Genomic DNA, 18,206 nt, shown 5'->3' on the forward strand with positions numbered 1-18,206 from the left:
AATAGATCCTACAGCAACAGAAGTGGCAGCTTAGTGAGTCCCTACTATGTGCCAGGCACTCTGCTAACCATACACATTATCTCAGTGAAGATCATACCCCTGTGAGGCAGGTATTATTAGCCCATTTTCCAGATGAGAAAACTGAGGTGTCAGAGGTTGGGAAGCTCTCCCAAAGTCAGACCCCTAGAAAGTGATGGAGCAGGGTTCAAGTCCAGGTCTGACTTCAGAGTCTACCTAGACTCTGGATCTTTAGTTTGGTTCTTCATCCCTCCTCACAGTTGTGCACTAAGAAATTGTACGTATTGCTTCCTTAATTTTACTCATAAGAGAACTAGCATCAAAAAATTGGGTCACACGCTATCTCATGGAAAAAATATTAAAACTTAAAGCTATGACTTTCCACACATATGCCAATGTATGGAATCCATCAGTTACAAGATCGTTCCATGAAATACTTTCTTTATAAAAATGTAAATTGGCGATGTGTCTTAAGAAAAATTCTAGGATAACTATTGAGATTCACAATGTATAGTCTTAGGAGCATGAGCTATTATTGACTAAGGGAAAAGCAAACAAATGACTATGGAAAACCAGAAGAGAAGAATGAAGAGGAAGAAGGAATTCACAGAAAGAAACCTAGAGGAAAGATTCAGGCAGTTTTCTTGAGTTTCTTGCCATATAGGAAATAGAGTGGCACGGAGGATTTGTAATGAGGACTTCCCTAGGAGGGCTAAGCCTCCAGGGTACAGAATTGTCAAAGCCCCAAGTAACACCCCTTATAGGATGCCCAGGGGAACTGCTAGGCAGATACGAAGGGCCTTGCTTCATGAATTATGCAGTCTCATTAGCTGGTGATGAGGTGCCTTACGGGATCTGGGTACTAGTTGGTGCTTGCTGTCTTTCATGAATCACACAGCGGCAAAGAAGGTTCCTGGGACCTTCAGTGCAGGAGCAAATATCACCTGAGAGCTCCCAGGGTAAGGCAGGCACTGTTCTAACACTTTATATACAACAACCCTTTAATAACTAATTCATAATGGCTCTATTGTCTCCATTTTACAGATGAAGAAACGGAGGCTTTTTGCCTCAAGTAAAAGTAGCACAACCGGGATTTGGACCGAGGCAGTCTGGCTCTAGAATCTACTCTTAACCACTCCCTTAGTTAATCTCTTCAAATTAATAACAAGGAGGAGGGAGGAGGAGGGGACCAGGAATAGAAAAAGGAGATGCAGGACAAAACGAATGCATCCTGTGAATACCACCATTTAGTTCAACAAGCAGCTTCTCCTATGGGCCCTGCCTTGGGACGAGGCACCTCTGGGCCACAGACCATTCACGTCCTGGAACAGGCTAGGTTATTTCTATACACGGTGATAATACTGTAAAACAGGAAAATCCGCTGGTGCAGGACAGAAATTCAAGTGCTGCAGAGTACATACTAAACGTGGAAAGTTACTGAGTTAAAGTGGTTGACCAGTAAGGCACAGGCCCATTCAGTCACAGACCAACTATTGTGGATTCCATTGCCACTCTGCTTCCGTAAAACAAACCTTGTTTAACCAGGTTGCTCTGCAAAAGTAAAATTTAAACAAATTTACAGCCTTACTATGTTTGGTCTCTGTTTGCTTCAAAGAAGGCAAACCACTTGGGCAAACTTTAAATAAAAAGATTATGTCCCGCAACTCAAATTAAATAAAAAACCTTCCACCAGTAAGAGTTTCTACTTTCACTGTGTGCTTGAAAGTTTTCACAATAGGATGGTTAGAAAATATATTCCACTCAAATCTGCAGAATAATGACTAATCTCCTACATGCACCAGTTCATTAAATCGCCTAATGGCAGCTATGGAAAAGTAAAAGCCTTATCCCGAAAGCTTTTGCTCTTTAAAAGGATAATGAGCAAGTACGTTGCAACAGAGACCAAAGAAGCATGTCCCCAGGAATTCCACTGGGGCAGCGAATTCTAATGGGACCGCCAAGGAGGTTCCCGCTCCCTGGGTAGGACCTGGGAGCAAAGCCGCGTGGTGAGGGCCGGCGGGGCCTTTAGGGCTGGGGAGGGGGAAATCACCCCTCAGAGTGGGTTATCGTCTCCTCGCCCCCGTCCGCCAGTGGCGGCAGGGAGGAGCGCCGGGGACCGAAACTCAGTCGTCACCAGTGTCCGGGCAGCGTGTCCGCGCCCGGCGGGCGGCTCCCCACCTCTCGGGGGTACGGGGACCTGGGATGCCCCATAGAACTCTCACAGGCGAACACGAGGAGCTCCAAAAACAAAGCGAGTGGCTGGGGGAAGGGGCGGGCGTGACGGGCGCGGGGCCGAGCACACACACGTTGCTTTGAGCGCGGGCGCCGCCTGCCAGCCCGGCCGACCAGCCTGGGAAGGGCACGCGCGTGCCGGCGCCCTTTTCCCGTCGCCAGGTCCGGGACACCCACAAACCCCGCACGGTTCCCCTTCCTCTGGGGCGGAAATCGGAGAAAACCCTAGCCGAGGGAGCCCCGGGGTCCGCGCCGTAGTCACAGCCGGGACTGGAGGCTGGCCGCCGCGCGGGAGGCTCATACTTTTCTTTTGGGGGGTAAGATGGCAGGTCCGGGGAAACAAAGGAAACTTGGGCTCGGCCCCGGGAACGGCGTGTGTGGCTCGCTAGTTCGCCCCGGGTCGTGTGTGGGAGGTGCCGAGCGCCTGTGCCAGCCTGCACGCTGCCTGCCCGGGGAAAGACAAAGCATCCCTCCGGGAGCCAGCAGCGCCGGCCGCCCACCTGCCGCCCGGAGGTCTCCGGGGCCGGCGGAGGGAGAGGGCGCTGGGAGCCAGGCGAGGGCCGGGATGCGGAGAGGCGGGGAGGCGGCCAGCGGGCGCGCGCGGTGGGCGGCGGCGGCGGCGGCGGCGGAGGAGGGGAGCGCGGGTGGGCGGGCGGCGCCACGTCACGGCTATTGTGGCTGTCCCGGTATATAAGGTCCCGCCCGCCAGCCGCCCTCCCCACCTTGCCTGCGCCCGCCCGGAGCCAGCGGTCCTTCACGTACCTCGCATCCAGTGAGACGCGCTGCGCACCGACGGAGCGGACATGGGCAAAGCGATGGTGGCCAGGCTTGGACTGGGGCTGCTGCTTCTGGCACTGCTCTTACCTACGCAGGTGAGGTCCTGGCGCACGCTGGGGCTTGGGGTCCGCGCCCTAGGGGGGGTGGGGCCGCCCCCTGGGGACTGGCTTGTGCCCCCCACCTCGGGCCACGGGCCCGGACTCGGAGAGAGAATCTAGTAGAATCAGACCTGGTGGGACGGCAATGTGGAGCCCACTTTCCACTCCGTGGCGGCTGCCTCCACCCTCCGCGGCCCCGGAAACAAAGCACCTCCGCGCGTGGGCTGGGAGGACTCCGCCCCACCTCGGGTTCCGCGCAGCCCTTCCCAGGCAGCCTGACGCCCACCGCCTGCTTTCACCCAGAAGTCCGAGGTGCTAGCGGGGAAGAGAAGGTGCGCTCCCCACCTCTGGAGCGCCTGGAGACCTCAGGCCCTTTGGGGAGGTCGTCCCTGGATCCCATGAACACCCCGCTTCCCTCTACGAGTGTCTTCGCGTCCCCAGCGCACCACACAAAGAGGGGACGATACCCTCCGGGGGCGCTGCTCTCGTCCGTTCTCCGCTCAGAGCTGGTTCGTGGATCCCGAGGAAGCCGCGGCTACCTGGCCCTATCAACCCACCTCAGTCCCGCGTGTTTCGGGGCTGAGGCCTGGGCGGGGACCCTCTCCTGACCCTGTGCTCTCCCGAGGACGACTTTACAGGTCCATCTCTTGTCACCACGGAACCCCGTGTTAGCCAGATTGACTAGCTCTGGGCAGGCGGTGGGTGGGACATTTCTGTCCCGAGTCCCCGCAAGGCTTTGTCCCTGTCCCCAGTGCCTCCTCTCCAGATCCTCTGTCCCGGGAACCGACCTCGCTTGCGGTGTCCGGCCGGGTGGGTGCGCGGCGGCCGCGAGGGAGGCCAGGGGCTGAGCCTGGGAGATCCAAGTGGTGGGGGGGCGCTGGGAGAGAGAGAAGGGGCACTTGTCTCCAGCAGCTTGGGCTTGGAGGGTAGGTAGAGGTGCCCGAGCGGGTGGCTCGCCATCGCCTTCCATTGGGGCTTTCTGAGTGTCTGCTGAGCATTTCGTCCGAAAAGTTGGGTGCGCCAGGTCCCCAGACACCCAGCCGCCGGGCTCACCTGGGAGCGCAGCCTGAGAGCGGAGCGCTCCTCGTCTTCCGCTCCGCGGGCTGCGTAACTGTACCCTATTGTTGTCTTGCGGGTCGGCTGCGCTCGCGAGCCTTTCACCATTCCTCGGTGGGGGAGGGGCACGGCCACCAGAAACGCTGCTCTCCCCCGCCCACTCCATCACCTTTCCAACCAGATCCTCCACCCCACCTCCAAATTTGAGGGTTTTTATTAATAGTTATGCAAATAAATCTTTGGTAGTTTGGTAGGGAAAATTTTGTTTCATGTCAGTTTAATATATTAACAGTTTTTTTCGTTGTTGTGGAGGACCCTTTGATTCTCCTATTGCTGCCCTGGGCTCTAGTAAAAAAGTCACCTGATGCACCAAAGCTTTGTTGAATAAGAACAGATTGCCTTCAGGGATCCCAAAACAGGTCTTGCCCCCAAACAGCGAGCCCTGTTTTAAATTATGTACCATATTAATGCTTTCCTTTAGTGGAAGTGCTTTTTCCTGGAAGCACAAGCTATTGGGTAGGTTTCCAATAAATATATTTGACTTGATCGAGATTTTAAAAATTAGTCTATTTTAGATAGGATTTACCAATGTTTTAGTCAATGCTTGCTTAATGTCCTTATGGGTTTTATAACAAAAGGAGCTGGGTTTACCTTATGGGTTTACAACAAAAGACAGAATGGTTTTATCTTTGGATTGATAAGGCAGCCAAACGTACATGTGGCCAGACCTGCTTGGTGCCACGTCCTGGTCCCGCCTGTAATCAGAAGCCGTTGTAAACCCTCTCTTGCAGTGAGAGCTGAAATCCCCCAACTGCCTTTGTTCCGTGACAAAGGAGAGATTACCACGTGCCCCGCTGGACTGTGCATTTAGTGACTTGAAAAATAGTGTGGTGAATAATGCCACTCAGGCGCTGGGACACTGGGGGGGGACCTTGGTCCTTGGCCACAGTGGTGAGCTTAGTGACCAGGCAGGAAGGCTGCAGCTGGTGAAAACAACACCAAACCCTCTCATCTGTTGTGAAGACATTCCGACTTCACGATGCTTTGGGTGAAATCATTTTGCCTTAAGGCAGGGGTTCATTATATTATACTTTTCAACTTAAAATGAATATCGTGGCCATTTTTGAGATGGGTTATGTATAATTTTCAAGATTTCAAGGGAGCAGATAAGATACGCAGGGCCCCTTAAGTTAAACGCAAGGCTGTATTAAATGGGTATGTGAAAGTTACCCAGCAAATCCAGGATAGACGACTCAATTCCCATAACATGTCTCAAATTACCATATTTTAAAATCCAAATTATTTGTGCAACTTTAAAATCGCCCCTTCTTGGGAAAATAGAGGAAACCTTTTTTGCAATGCCAGTTAATATAATCAGAAACTGGATTAGTTAACTTGGTTACTTATTACTTTTTAAGGGTAAAGTCATACTCTTGGTAGTTATGTAGTTATTGAACATTTTTGTTTGCTTGTTTTTGGTGGTTGTTGCTACTTGCAGTCATTAGGTATCTCTAGGTAGTGGGTTTTGAAACTAAAAGATCTTGGTGGGACTAAGCAAAAATTCAGAATTAAATGATGTGTGTAAGGGAATAATGGGAACAGAGCAATCTGAGAATATATCATCTTAATTGCATGTTAAGTGTATGTGGAGACAACCGTGATGTTGGAAATTGATCAGTGTAACTTCTTATATATTTTAGATTTATTCAAATCAAACAACTGTTGTAACGCCTCCAAGTAATTCCTCCCAGCATACCTCAGCTGCCCCCAATCCAGCGAATGCCACCACCAAGGCAAGTGCCGGTACTCTGCAGTCAACAGCCGGTCTCTTGGTGATCTCGCTCTCCCTTCTACATCTCTACTGTTAAGAGACTCAGGCCAAGAAACATCTGTACTTCCCATCCTCTAAACCCAATTCAGATGGCATCCAGACATCCAGTGTGACAAGGGAAAAAAGAACAGGTCTTCATTGAATGAATCTGCTAGTTCCACACCTTATTTTATTGACAGAAACTGTTGAGGATCCCAAATTTGATTGGTTTGAAGAGCGCATGTGAAGGGTTTGACTAGATGACGAATGCCAATATTAAATCTGCTGGAGTCTCCTCTACAAGATGAAGAGAGACAACATCCAAAATTAGTTAAGAGATGATTTCCTTAAATGTGGCTTAAGAAGTATGGACACATAAAACTCTACCTTGAAAGTGAGAATAGATTTTATCTTACCTAGAGATAAAGAATGGGATGTGGAACAGAGATTCAGTTTTCATTTGTTCATTAAATTTATAAGGCCGTAAAACAATGAGGTAAAACAAAGCTTCTGTGATTCTATTTATATGTACATTAGAAGGAACTTCCAGGTGTTACTGTAAATCCTCAATGTGTTGTTTCAGCAGTACTAATTTAATGCTGATGTACTCTAGAGAAAATTTTATGTTAAGCTATCGCTGTTCTCTTGGGAACTGAACTCTTTCTTTCCCTTGGGGTTTGGGTTTGACATTGCATTTGAATTTTTATATAGTCATTGATATGTACCAGGGCAATGATGGATTGGAATCTACCCCAAATCCAAGCATAATGAGTACATTTTGCTTATATATTTATCGACTATTATTCAAAAAGAGCAGTAGATTCATTTAGCTAAACAGATAACAAAGAGTAGAATTACATTGATCTCAACTAATTCAAAATGCTTTTTATTTCTGCATATGTCGGATACTTTTTACAGTTTAAAAAATGATCTGCTTTGAAGGTAAGATTGACAAATCTTGAAATTAAAAAGGCAATGTGAAGGAGCTAAACTATAAATCAAATATATTTGGCAAGGGAAGACTGGAAGCTTGCTTACATTAAATTCAGAAAAACTTTTGTACTCTTTTCTGTAAATACTTCTTTTTAAACTGAATCAGAATAGCCACATTTGGAACACTTTATGTTATCATTCAATATTTTTAGATAGTTAGAACCTGGTCCTAAGCCTAAAATGGGCTTGATTTTGGAAAGTAAATCTTTTCACAACTGCCTTGATGCACAGAAACCTTTTTAAAAATAGACACTCCCTAAAGTCTTTTGTTCGCATGGTCACACACTGATGCTTAGATGTTCCGAAATCTAATATGGCCACAGTAGTCTTGATAACCAGTCATTTTTTTTCCATCTTTAGAAATCTACACTGGAACAACCATATCCAACAGATCTCAAGCTACTGTGTGTGTGAATGAACATTCTCTTTTGTTTCATGCCTGAATGCTGTACATCTATTTTGGATTGTATATTGTGTTTGTGTATTTATGCTTTGATTCATAGTAACTTCTCTTGTTATGGAATTGATTTGCATTAAACACAAACTGTAAATAAAAAGATGGCTGAAAGCAATCCATTGAATGTTTTTCCAATGCAAGGAATACTTTGTGGGTTATCGTGGTTGTGTGAGTCTACTTAAACCATTAGGGATGTATATACCTCAGTATTTTCCTAGTAAACAACATTACAGTTAAGCTATTTTGCGTTGGCAGCGAGCAGCATGTCTTGGCTAAAGAATCCATCTGAAATTTGACATCTTTAGGCCTTCAAGTGGGCATCCCTACTTACTCAGCAACTATTGAATGCCAGCTACGTGTCAGGTTACTGAAGATTCGATTGAATGCTGAACTTGCTGGACAAGGCCTTTTACTATAGCTGAGGAAAAGAGTATGTATATGACAAATAGGCAGTATACTGGCAAGTACTGTGAGGGAAACGGGCCAGGGTAACAAGAAGCATGGGCTATGGTTGAGTGATTATGGATGGTCTTTGACATTTGAGCTATGTTATGCAGGATCTGGAGAATTCCTGGTGGAGGGAACAGCACGTGCTAGGTCCCTCAGTCTGTGTAGTCACTGGCAATGTATTCATATCTGCACGGAGGGCCACAAGTCACTTTGGTTTTCTGAGATTGTCATTTCCATCTGCTCCTTTAGTAGTCCTGAGTTCTTTGACTCTTCCAGTGTAGTCCTGGACTCCTAGCTCTAGCCAAAAGGCTGGAATTTGGGAATAAGAAGTTCCTTGATCAGAAGCAATGTTGTGTGAATCACCATGGTGGTTGATAAGGTACTCTGTAAATCCATGGATGGTAGTTTTGGTAGAAGCATTGCATGCAGGGAAGGCAAATCCATATTCAGAATAAGTGTTTACTCCTTTAAGAATAAAATGCTGCCCCTTCTATGATGATGTGGTCCCATGTAATCAACATTCCATCTGGCCGATCACCTCAAGCAGTGGAGCCGTATAGGGAACTCGGTATTGGTCTCTGATGCAGCAGACTGAGCCCTCAGCAGTGGCTGTAGCCAGAACAGCCTTAATACAAGCCGATGTTACTGGGACCATGCATAATCTCCTGGGACCATGCATAATCTCCATCCCTGCCACCGTGGCCACTTTGTTCATGAGCCCATTGGATGATGACAGGGATGGGCAGGGAAGGAAGCTGACTGGTATCCACAGAACAGGCCATCTTATCCACTTGATTATTAGAATCCCCCTCTGCTGAGGTTACCTTTCAGTGAACATTCACATGGGACAAAAATATCTTCACATTCTTTTCCTGTTCAAAGACGTCTCTCCACATACCTCTTCCTCATCCTGCCTTGTCACCGATTTTCTAATCATATTCTATCCATGTCCATTCAGCCAAACTGTTGGCCACAGACCATGAGCTGGTATAGACTTATTCTCTGGCCATTTCTCCTTCCGACCACTGCTTGTAATTTTGCCCACTAGGAGCGTTTCCCTTTATCACTGTCCTTCAGGGATGTCCCAGAATGGCGTTGTGTAGCTGTAGCTGTCCACTTTGGGGTGTGGCCTGCATATTGTGCAGCAGCTTCTGTAAACCAGGTCCAAGTTTTCTCTTCCTCAGTCAACTGGTCATAGGGAACTCCCCGTGAAGACATAGGTACAGGCTGGGAGAGAGATGGTAATGTAGCAGGAATATGGCCCATGGGCATTTGGGCCACTTCCTCCTATAACTTACGCGTATGTATTTTTAGGGCCTGCTCAAGCCCAGTGTCATTCATGCCACCTTCATTTGACAGTGGAGTGCTGATGTGCACATCCAACTTTATGGGTTGGTGGTTAGACCATACCCAGGTCATGATGGGCAGCTCAGGTTGCATGGCAGTCCGTGGTCAAGCATTCAGTCTTAAGCCCAATAACAAGCCAAAGCCTGTTTCTCAAGGAAGGGTTGCTGCCTGCAGCGGATGGCAGGGCTTAGCTCTGAAATCTGAAAACAGACAATCGGCGCCAACCCTTGGTCTAATATACATTTATAGAAAAGCAACCAAAAACTTGCATATATCTTTTATTTTTTTATTTTTTAAAAATACTTTATTTATTTATTTGGCTGCGCCGGGTCTTAGTTTTGACACTCGGGACCTTTGTTGCCGCGTGCAGGATCTTTAGTTGAGATGTGCGAACTCTTAGTTGCGGCATGCGGGATCTAGTTCCCTGACTGTGGATTGAACCCGGGCCCCCTGCATTGGGAGCCTGGAGTCTTAGCCACAGGACCACCAGGGAAGTCCCCCAAACTTGGGTATATCTTTTAAAAAGTAATCATCAATGCTCATGGAGGAGGAACTATTATATAATTACTTTTTCAACTATTCTTTGGAAATGGCTTTAACCAAATATGAGCTGTTTTAAATTTATTAGAAAAGTACTCAAAATTCGATTTTGGGGTTATACTTTAAATATTCACGCTGAAATACTAGTCATATAATTAATGGCTAAATTGAGTAATGAGTGGCCATTGTATGGGTGTCTCTTTAGCTAAGTTGAGCCTTAATAGAGAAAAGCAGACAATTTAGAGAAAAGCAGATAGTTGCTTTGCCATAACGTTAAGACGAGAAAAATCTGTTTAGAACTAAACATATTCTAAACACACATACCCAATGCCACTGTCCTTAAAATAGAACTCAGATATTTAGGTAGCTGAAAAGTATGTGTTTTCCGTTTCTCATAGACCTTATCTGGGGTTAGTGTGAATATTTGTTGATTCCTTCCTTAGTATAAAGAGAGTATTTTTTCTAACTTTGGTAGGATGGCATTTTTTGAAACAATACAATCACCATCATGATTTGCTCCTCAGTTTCTCTTCAAATTACATGTAAATTTAAAACCAAATGCATTTCTAAGAAACGTTAGGAAGTTTTCATATTTATGATATTGCAAAGAAATCTCTCTGTGAGCTCAAAGGGCTTGAGGTGGTGTAACTGTCATGCCTCTTAGCAACTGGAGGATGCTACGGTTTGCGGAAACCTAACAATGTCCAAAACTGAACTCATTACCTTCCCTCCACAGACCCACTGCTTCTCTCTTCAGAGCACCTACCTGCCAAGTCTCATCACAAACCTAGGAGCGTCCTTCCTCTCTCTTCCCATCTCCAATCGGCCACAGCATCCTGTCACTTCGGAGTCAGAAATGTCTAGGCATCCTGCCTCTCTTCCCCATCTGCCTGCCTTCCCCTGACTTGCATCCTCTGTCAAAGCTGTGCCTCTCTGCCCTTAGTCTTTCCACCCAGTGGCTATTCTTTGAAATGTAGATCTGATCATTTTGCTCCTAACTTTAAAAGTTTGGTTGGCTACCCTTTGCCCACAGAAGATAGAAGAGAAACCCCCATTCACAGACCATAAGGCTTTTCATAGTCTGGTTCCAGCCCAACTTTTCAGCCCCATTTTTAGCCACACTGGATTGCCCACCATTCTCTGAATCCACAATGTCTTTTTATGCCTCCATGGCTTTGAACGCACCCATGCATGCAACTCAGTGTAGCGGTTAAAGGCATGGATGCTAGAGCCAGGCTGCCTCAGTTTGACTCCCCGCCCAGCTCTGACTAGTGAAAGGAGCACAGGCATGTACATAAATTCTCTGTGGCTCAGGAGTCTTGTCTGTAAAGGCACTGGATAATGGTACCTAGCTCATAAGGCTGTTGGGAGAATTAAATGAGTTAATACACAAAGTTTTAGAAGAGTGGTACATTGCTAGTACTTGATAAACATTGGCCAGCATTTTTGTTTTTCATTACATTAATTTCATTAAAAAAATTTTTTTTTATTGAAGTATAGTTGATTTACAGTGCTGTGCCGATCTCTGCTGTGCAGCGAAGTGACTCAGTTATACACATACATTCTTTTTAAATATTCTTTTCCATTATGGTTTATCACAGGATATTGAATAAGTTCCCTGTGCTAGACAGTAGGACCTTGTTGTCAGCATTCTTTTTTATGGATGTGTGGACACTGCATTGACCTGTCTGTGCTCCTTGAAGGCAGGAAGCACATTTCATTTTGTGCTTCATATTTCATTTCTGGATTCCTGAGAGTAGGTGCTAAGTTAATACTGCGTTAGTAAAACAGCCAGCAGCAGTACCTTAGTAGCAGAGTAAGTGGGGGAGGGGCGGGCAGAGTTTTGATACTATATTAGGTCTTGGGGGGAAGCACAAGAAGGTAGTTAGGGCTATTTCTAAACAGGCTAGTCTCTTGTGGCTGCTCGGTTTTCATCATACAGGCAAACCTGCTTATCTCCAACAATGGTTCTCAAATCTGACTGCATATTAGAATCACTTGGGAAGCTTTTTAAAAAGGTGATGTCTGTCAGCTTTGCCTACCTAGAAGATTCTGATTTAATTGGCCTGGGTGGAGTTTAGTCATCAGTAGATTTAAAAAGCCCCCCAGATGATTCTAATGTGCAGCCAGATTGCAAAGCACGGGCCTGAGGGTGGTCTCAGGCAGCTCTGCTTTCTTAGCTCATTTGGCGGGCAGGGGCTGGGGAGTCAGACGGGGTTCTGGCCCCTGGCTTCGAACCACTGTGACTATCAGAGGTGCTTACAGTAGAGCTGTGCTTGGAGACAGGTAAGGTCACTTTCCTCTAGTTCATCGTTTGGAGTTCTACCCAACTCAAAAAGGACACACGGACTCATGCTAGAGTCCTCTGGGTCCAGCGTGTGAGCCAGCGTCATAAGCAGATATAGATGCCAGTCCTTGTTCTGAAAACTTGCTCCATGGCCCCTGGAAACCCCTCTGGGCTTTAAGAGGATTGGGCTTTTTGGAGATATTTTCCAGTTTAAGAATATTTATATTAAGATTCCATCCAACTTGAAACATTCCGTGAGTCAAGTTTTTTTTCCTGTGAGCTTTTGTGAGCTTGCCCTCCCATCCGTGAAAACTTTGTCTCACTACTCTATGCTGAGCCTTCAAAAATTAATGCAAATTCATTGTTATTACTCGAGGAGATACCGGGCATTCATCATATTCATCTGTTCTGTTATTCAGTTGTCATTTTGCACCCTACTGCATTTTCTGAAGACTTGGAGAAGGGTTGTCTTAATGATAGATTAGCACAGTCTAATTGGTAGTTGCTGTTCATTTTAAATGAGGCTGCAACAACTTTGAACTGTTTGACGGGGCTTGTGAAATATGACCAGTGACACAATGCTTGTTGAGAGTTGAGTGTGAATGCATTGAGGAAACAAGAGTTTCCCTTTGTAGTTTCATCATTAACACTGTTTATCAGTATGCATTTGGTTTTGTGTTTACTTATTTTTAAAAATGTATACATTTTGTTTTTGGCTGTATTGGGTCTTCATTTGCTGCACACGGGCTTTCTCTAGTTGCGGCGACAGGGGGCTACTCTTCCTTGCGGTGTGCAGGCTTCTCATTGCGGTGGCTTCTCTTGTTGTGCAGCACGGGCTCTAGGCGTGTGGGCTTCAGTAGTTGTGGCACACGGGCTCGGTAGTTGTGGTTCGCGGGTTCTAGAGCGCAGGCTCAGTAGTTGTGGTGCACAGGCTTAGTTGCTCCTTGGCATGTGGAATCTTCCCAGACCAGGGCTTGAACCCTTGTCCCCTGCATTGGCAGGCGGATTCTTAACCACTGCATTACCAGGGAAGTCCAGTACTATTACTTATTTACTTATTTATTCTGTCTTATTCCAATTAAAAAAATTTTTGAGTCAGCTTATAGAAACATACATTATACACCAGGTTACAGATAGATGAAGAATTTGAGGTAGAGGATAAATAACAGTAAAAGAAAGCCATGAATTCATGGATAGGATTGGAGAATGCTTGTCATAGGGTCCTGAGTAGTTTCTGTAGCCAGTGGAAGGAAGGGGCCATGATTAGAAACAGAAGCTAAATTGCCTTGCATTTAAAACACATGAGTAAACCAGAAGTACCGAGTTCTGAGGAAAGCTTTTAGTGTGGGTCCTTGGGGAGGCTTCCAGGTGAATATGGTCAATGTCATTGGCACCATCCCTGCAATGGCAGCAAAGGCAACTTTCTTATGGATGTCTATTTCTTATCATTTTCATCAAAACAAATGATACAGCAAAGCATAATTCAGCAGAAGTAATTTTATCAGTCACCAAAGTAGTGTTCACCAAATATGCACCTCTGTAATTGAATATTCATAGGAAAAACTGAATATTTAGAGGAATATACGGTCAGCATCCTCCACGAATATTATCTTTTGTAATTGAGCTTTTTGATATAGATTGAGCAGAAAACAATGGCAAACAGCATGTACCAGTTGCTACCCTAAATGCTCTTACATATATTTGCTCATTTAATGCTTGATGTTTCTACATGGTCAGTGCTACAAGCATCACCATCTTTTTACAGATGAGGAAACCTAAACAGACGTTCAGTAGCTTGCCCAAAGTCACCCCATAATAGACGGTATTTGAACCCATGTTCTGTGGCTCCTTGCTCTCAGCCACTGCACCATCAGCACCTCTCTGACTGTTCGGCGTCATCTTCTCTGACAAGACCATGGAGTATGGCTTTTCCATTTGCTGTTTAAGAACAAAGGCATAAGTTTTTACATTTGTATATACAGTAAAGCTGACATCATGTTGTGAAAATAAAGGAGTGTGCTCAGGGCTGGAGAGCAGCCATGGCGTGTCCACATTGGTGTGTCAAAAAATCTGTGCTGCTGGCCACGGAAGTCTATGGTTTTCAAGCGGGATGTGAAGGGACCCGACAAGGGCATGTGAGGGTTGGGGGCAGGTGGTGAAGGAGAGAACTGAGCAGACTGTGCCTCACAGCCCTTTCCCCTTGGCCTGTCACCCCTACCCAAGTAGAGCACTGCTGTGGTGATCTGTTTCCCTTTTGGGGTTTACATGCAAATGTTAATTAAGCAAAAAATTCCAAGGAAAACCAGTCAGAAATTAGTGTTCTCTGCCATCACAAGCACAATAATTTTTTCAATCCCCAAATTTATTCTTTCTGATTATGTAAGCAATATATGTTCATTGCTAAAAGTAGGGGGAAAAAGGTACAAAGAAGAAAGTACAAGTCACCTATAATCCTACCACCTAGAAATAACTACAATTTGTATTTTGATACAAATTCTTCTGGTCTTTTTCCCCCAGTGCATTTATACAGATACTTGTACACACAAACATATATATTTCAACAAAGTTGTTTTATAACCTAACTTTTAATTTAATTATTATCACGTGATTAATCATTTCTGCAACATGCTTTTAAAATAGCTCCATAATATTATATTCTTCAGGTGTACTATACTTAATCCTGTTACTGGCTATTTAGATTGTATCCAGTGTTCTCCCAATTATAAGTAATATTTTAATGAGCACCTTTGTACCTAGCTCTTGGCTTAGATCTATATTTCCTTTTTTTGTGGGTGGGGTCAAACCATGTCACTGAGGGGCTTTGGGGGAGGGTCGAAGGACTGGGAGGACAGTGAGATCCCAAGTTCGCACTTGGCTGGGATCTTCTCAGCTAGCTTCACAGTTGCTGGAAAGCTCTATTTCCCTTTAGTGAATTGTTAGGAGTAGGATTTCTTGGGGGCTGTTGTGGCTGCCACCTAGATCCTCCTTTCAGGACACAGCAACTCGTTTCCCCACTTCTGAGGGTGTTGACTGCTGACAGCTCACAACTGATTCCCTTCCCAGGACCTCCCTTGGCTGAAGGAAGTTCCCTCTCCTAAGGGTATTCCCCTCCTTCTGGGCAGCTCACTTCCAGTGATTGTGGATGTGGAGGCCAGAGGCCCAGTCTCCTTGCTTCAATCCCAATCAGCTATGGAGGGTCAGCCCAGCTCTGGGTAAGGCCTTTGTTTCGGATGCATCACAGCCCAGCTGTTGCTTCTGCCCACTGCTGCTTCCCTCCCCCCTCACAGGTGCTGAATCCCAGGGCATCCCCCCAAAACCTCACGCACACGGACCTCCTGTCAGCATCTGCTTCCCTGGGAACCTGACCTAAGACAGAAATGTTACATACATTTTTATATAACTCTAAATAGTTTTAAGACAACAGGGATGTATGCTCGTTAAGACTTCAAATTGGTGGGCCTGTCTGCAGAATTGAAGGAGGCTAGCGTGGCTGCAGCAGAGAGGAGAAGGAGGAGAGTGTAAGATGAGGGTGCAGAGTTTTGAAAGGGCCAGACCGTAAAGGACTTTACAAAGTTATAGTAGGTGCATGGCAGGAAGCAGGCGACACATCCAGTTGGGTAATTCGAGGACAGTATGTCCACTTTCAAAGGTGTGGACAGGGTTTAGTAAAGGCCCGAAGGGGTGACCATTATCCCTGGTGTTAGCAGGGCGCCCTTAAGAACCAAAGCTTGAAGGAGCACTTCCTGGACCCCAGCTGGTCACTGTGTGGAGAGGGCTGCCTCACAGGAGCTGGGGCTTTTCAGTAGAGGGACGCAGTCACCCTGAGGTGACCTGACAGAGAGGAAGGTGGGGGAAAGGCGCCTCAACTTTACCCTCCTGCCACCCTCCAGATCTCCTACTGGTGCCTCCCATTTGCTGTACCCTCCTGGCAGCCAGAGAGCAGGGTCCGTATAGGTCAGCCTCCAGGGACACTGCCGAAAGGGTGAAGCCAAGTAAAGGGTGAACCAGGAGGGGCGAACCAAAGACCTCCCACACGGCCGTGGACACAGCTTTGGCTTTATCCTAAGAGCCATGGTGTTAGAGGCTGAATGGTGTCCCCCCAAATTCATATGTTGAAATCCTAACCCTACTGCCTCAGAATGTGGCTATATTTGGAGACAGGCCCTTTAAAGAGGTAATTTGGGTAAAATGAAGTCACATGGGTAGGCCCTAATTTAATATGACTCGTGTCCTTGTAAGGAGATTAGGACACAGACATCCACAGGGGAAAGGCCATGTGAGGACAGAGAGAAGGTAGCCACCTACAGCCAAGGGGAGAGGCCTCGGAAGAAATCAACCAAGGCCTTGCTTTTGGACTTCCAGGCTCAAGAACTGTGAGAAAATTAATTTCTATTATTGAAGCCACGCAGCCCGTGGTATTTTATGGCAGCCCTAGCAAACTAACCTATTTAGGTCATTGAAGGTTGGGGGCGGGGTGAGGTGATTAGATCTTTATTTTGGAAAGATGCCTGGTTGCAGCTGAGAATTGATTAGAAAGTGGCCAGAGTAGGTGCAGAGACACCAAAATAGGAGGCTATTGTATAATCCAGGTGAGAGATAAATAGAGAGACTCCACTCCTAGCAGTGGAGAAGAAGTGGATGGATTCGAGAGAGATTTAGGAAATAAAATCAATACCTCTTGATAATGGATTGGATATCCTGGGTAAAGGAGGAGACATAAAAATATTTATTGTGCCAGCCACATCCTCTTCTAGACACTGAGGGGTACAGGTTGTCTCCTAAGTTTCCAGGGTATACAAGTGAATGGCTGGTGAAATGGGAGACCCTTGAAGAAGATTACTGTTTCAACTGTTCTCTTACTGATGTATACTTAAATAGTTTCTCTTACTGATGTATACTTAAATAGTTTCAGATGTGTTTATATATGTGTATATACACATACACACATATATTTAGTGCTATTACAAACAATGAAACAGTAAGCATTCTTCTCTAAATTGAGGTATAACTAATGTACAACATCATGTTGGTTTCAGGTGTACAACATAACGATTCGATATTTGTAATGTGAAATGATCACCCAAATAAGTCTAGTTAACATCTGTCACCGGATCTAGTTAACAGAATATTGCTTTCTTGTATGAGAACTTTTAACATCTACTTTCTTAGCAACTTTGAAACTGCAGTATGGTATTATTAACTAGAGTCACTGTGCTGTGCCTCACATCCCCAGGACTTATTTATTTTAGAACTGGAAGTTGGTACTTTTTGCTTTCATTCACCCATTTTGCCTAACCTCCCCCGCTCCCACCCCCAGCCTCTGGCAACCACCAATCTCGTCTCTGTATCTATGAGCTTGCTTTTTTTTTTTTTAATTCCACATAAAAGGGAGATCATATGGTATTTGCCTTTCGCTGTCTGACTTATTTCACCTGGCATAATACCCTCGAGGTCCATCCATATTGTCGCAAATGGCAAGATTTCATTAGTTTCTGTGGCTGAAGAATATTCCATTGTGTATATATACCGCATTTTCTTTATTCATTCATCTGTTGATAGACATTTATGTTGTTTCCATATCTTGGCTATTGTAAATAATGCTGAACATTGGGGTGCATATATCCTTTGGAGTTAGTGGTTTTTTTAAATTCTGATAAATACCCAGAAGTGGAATTGCTGGATCATATGGTGGCTCTATTTTTAATTTTTTGAGGAACCTCCATACTATTTTCCATAGTGGTGACCACACCAATTTACATTCTCACCAACAGTGTACAAGTGTTCCCTTTTCTCCACATCCTCTCCAGCACTTGTTATTTCTTGTCTTTTTAGTAATAGCCATTCTAACAGATGTAAGGTGATATTTCATTGTGGTTATGATTTGCATTTCTCTGATTAATGATGTTGAGCATCTTTCCATGTACCTGTAGGCCATCTGTATGTCTTCTTTAGAAAAGTGACTATTCAGATCCTCTGCCCATATTTATTTATTTATTTATTTATTTATTTATTTTTTGTGGTACGCTGGCCTCTCATCATTGTGGCCTCTCCCGTTGCAGAGCACAGGCTCCGGACGCGCAGGCTCAGCGGCCATGGCTCACGGGCCCAGCCGCTCCGCGGCATGTGGGATCTTCCCAGACC

General features: G+C 45.5%; 1 protein-coding gene across 1 annotated transcript; it reads left to right on the forward strand.

Moving 5' to 3' along the window:
- Nucleotides 1–3,053: 3,053 nt before the first annotated feature.
- On the forward strand, nt 3,054–7,485 carry CD24 (CD24 molecule; the record flags this gene model as incomplete). The annotated part of the gene is made up of 2 exons (XM_082855247.1): nt 3,054–3,122; nt 5,882–7,485. The coding sequence occupies 2 exons, from the start codon at nt 3,054–3,056 to the stop codon at nt 6,047–6,049; spliced, it is 237 nt and encodes a 78-aa protein (XP_082711373.1). The 3' UTR covers nt 6,050–7,485.
- Nucleotides 7,486–18,206: the final 10,721 nt, after the last annotated feature.

Source organism: Leucopleurus acutus (genome assembly GCF_964270905.1).
Source record: "Leucopleurus acutus genome assembly, chromosome: 15".
In the NCBI taxonomy this organism is placed as follows: domain Eukaryota; kingdom Metazoa; phylum Chordata; class Mammalia; order Artiodactyla; family Delphinidae; genus Leucopleurus; species Leucopleurus acutus.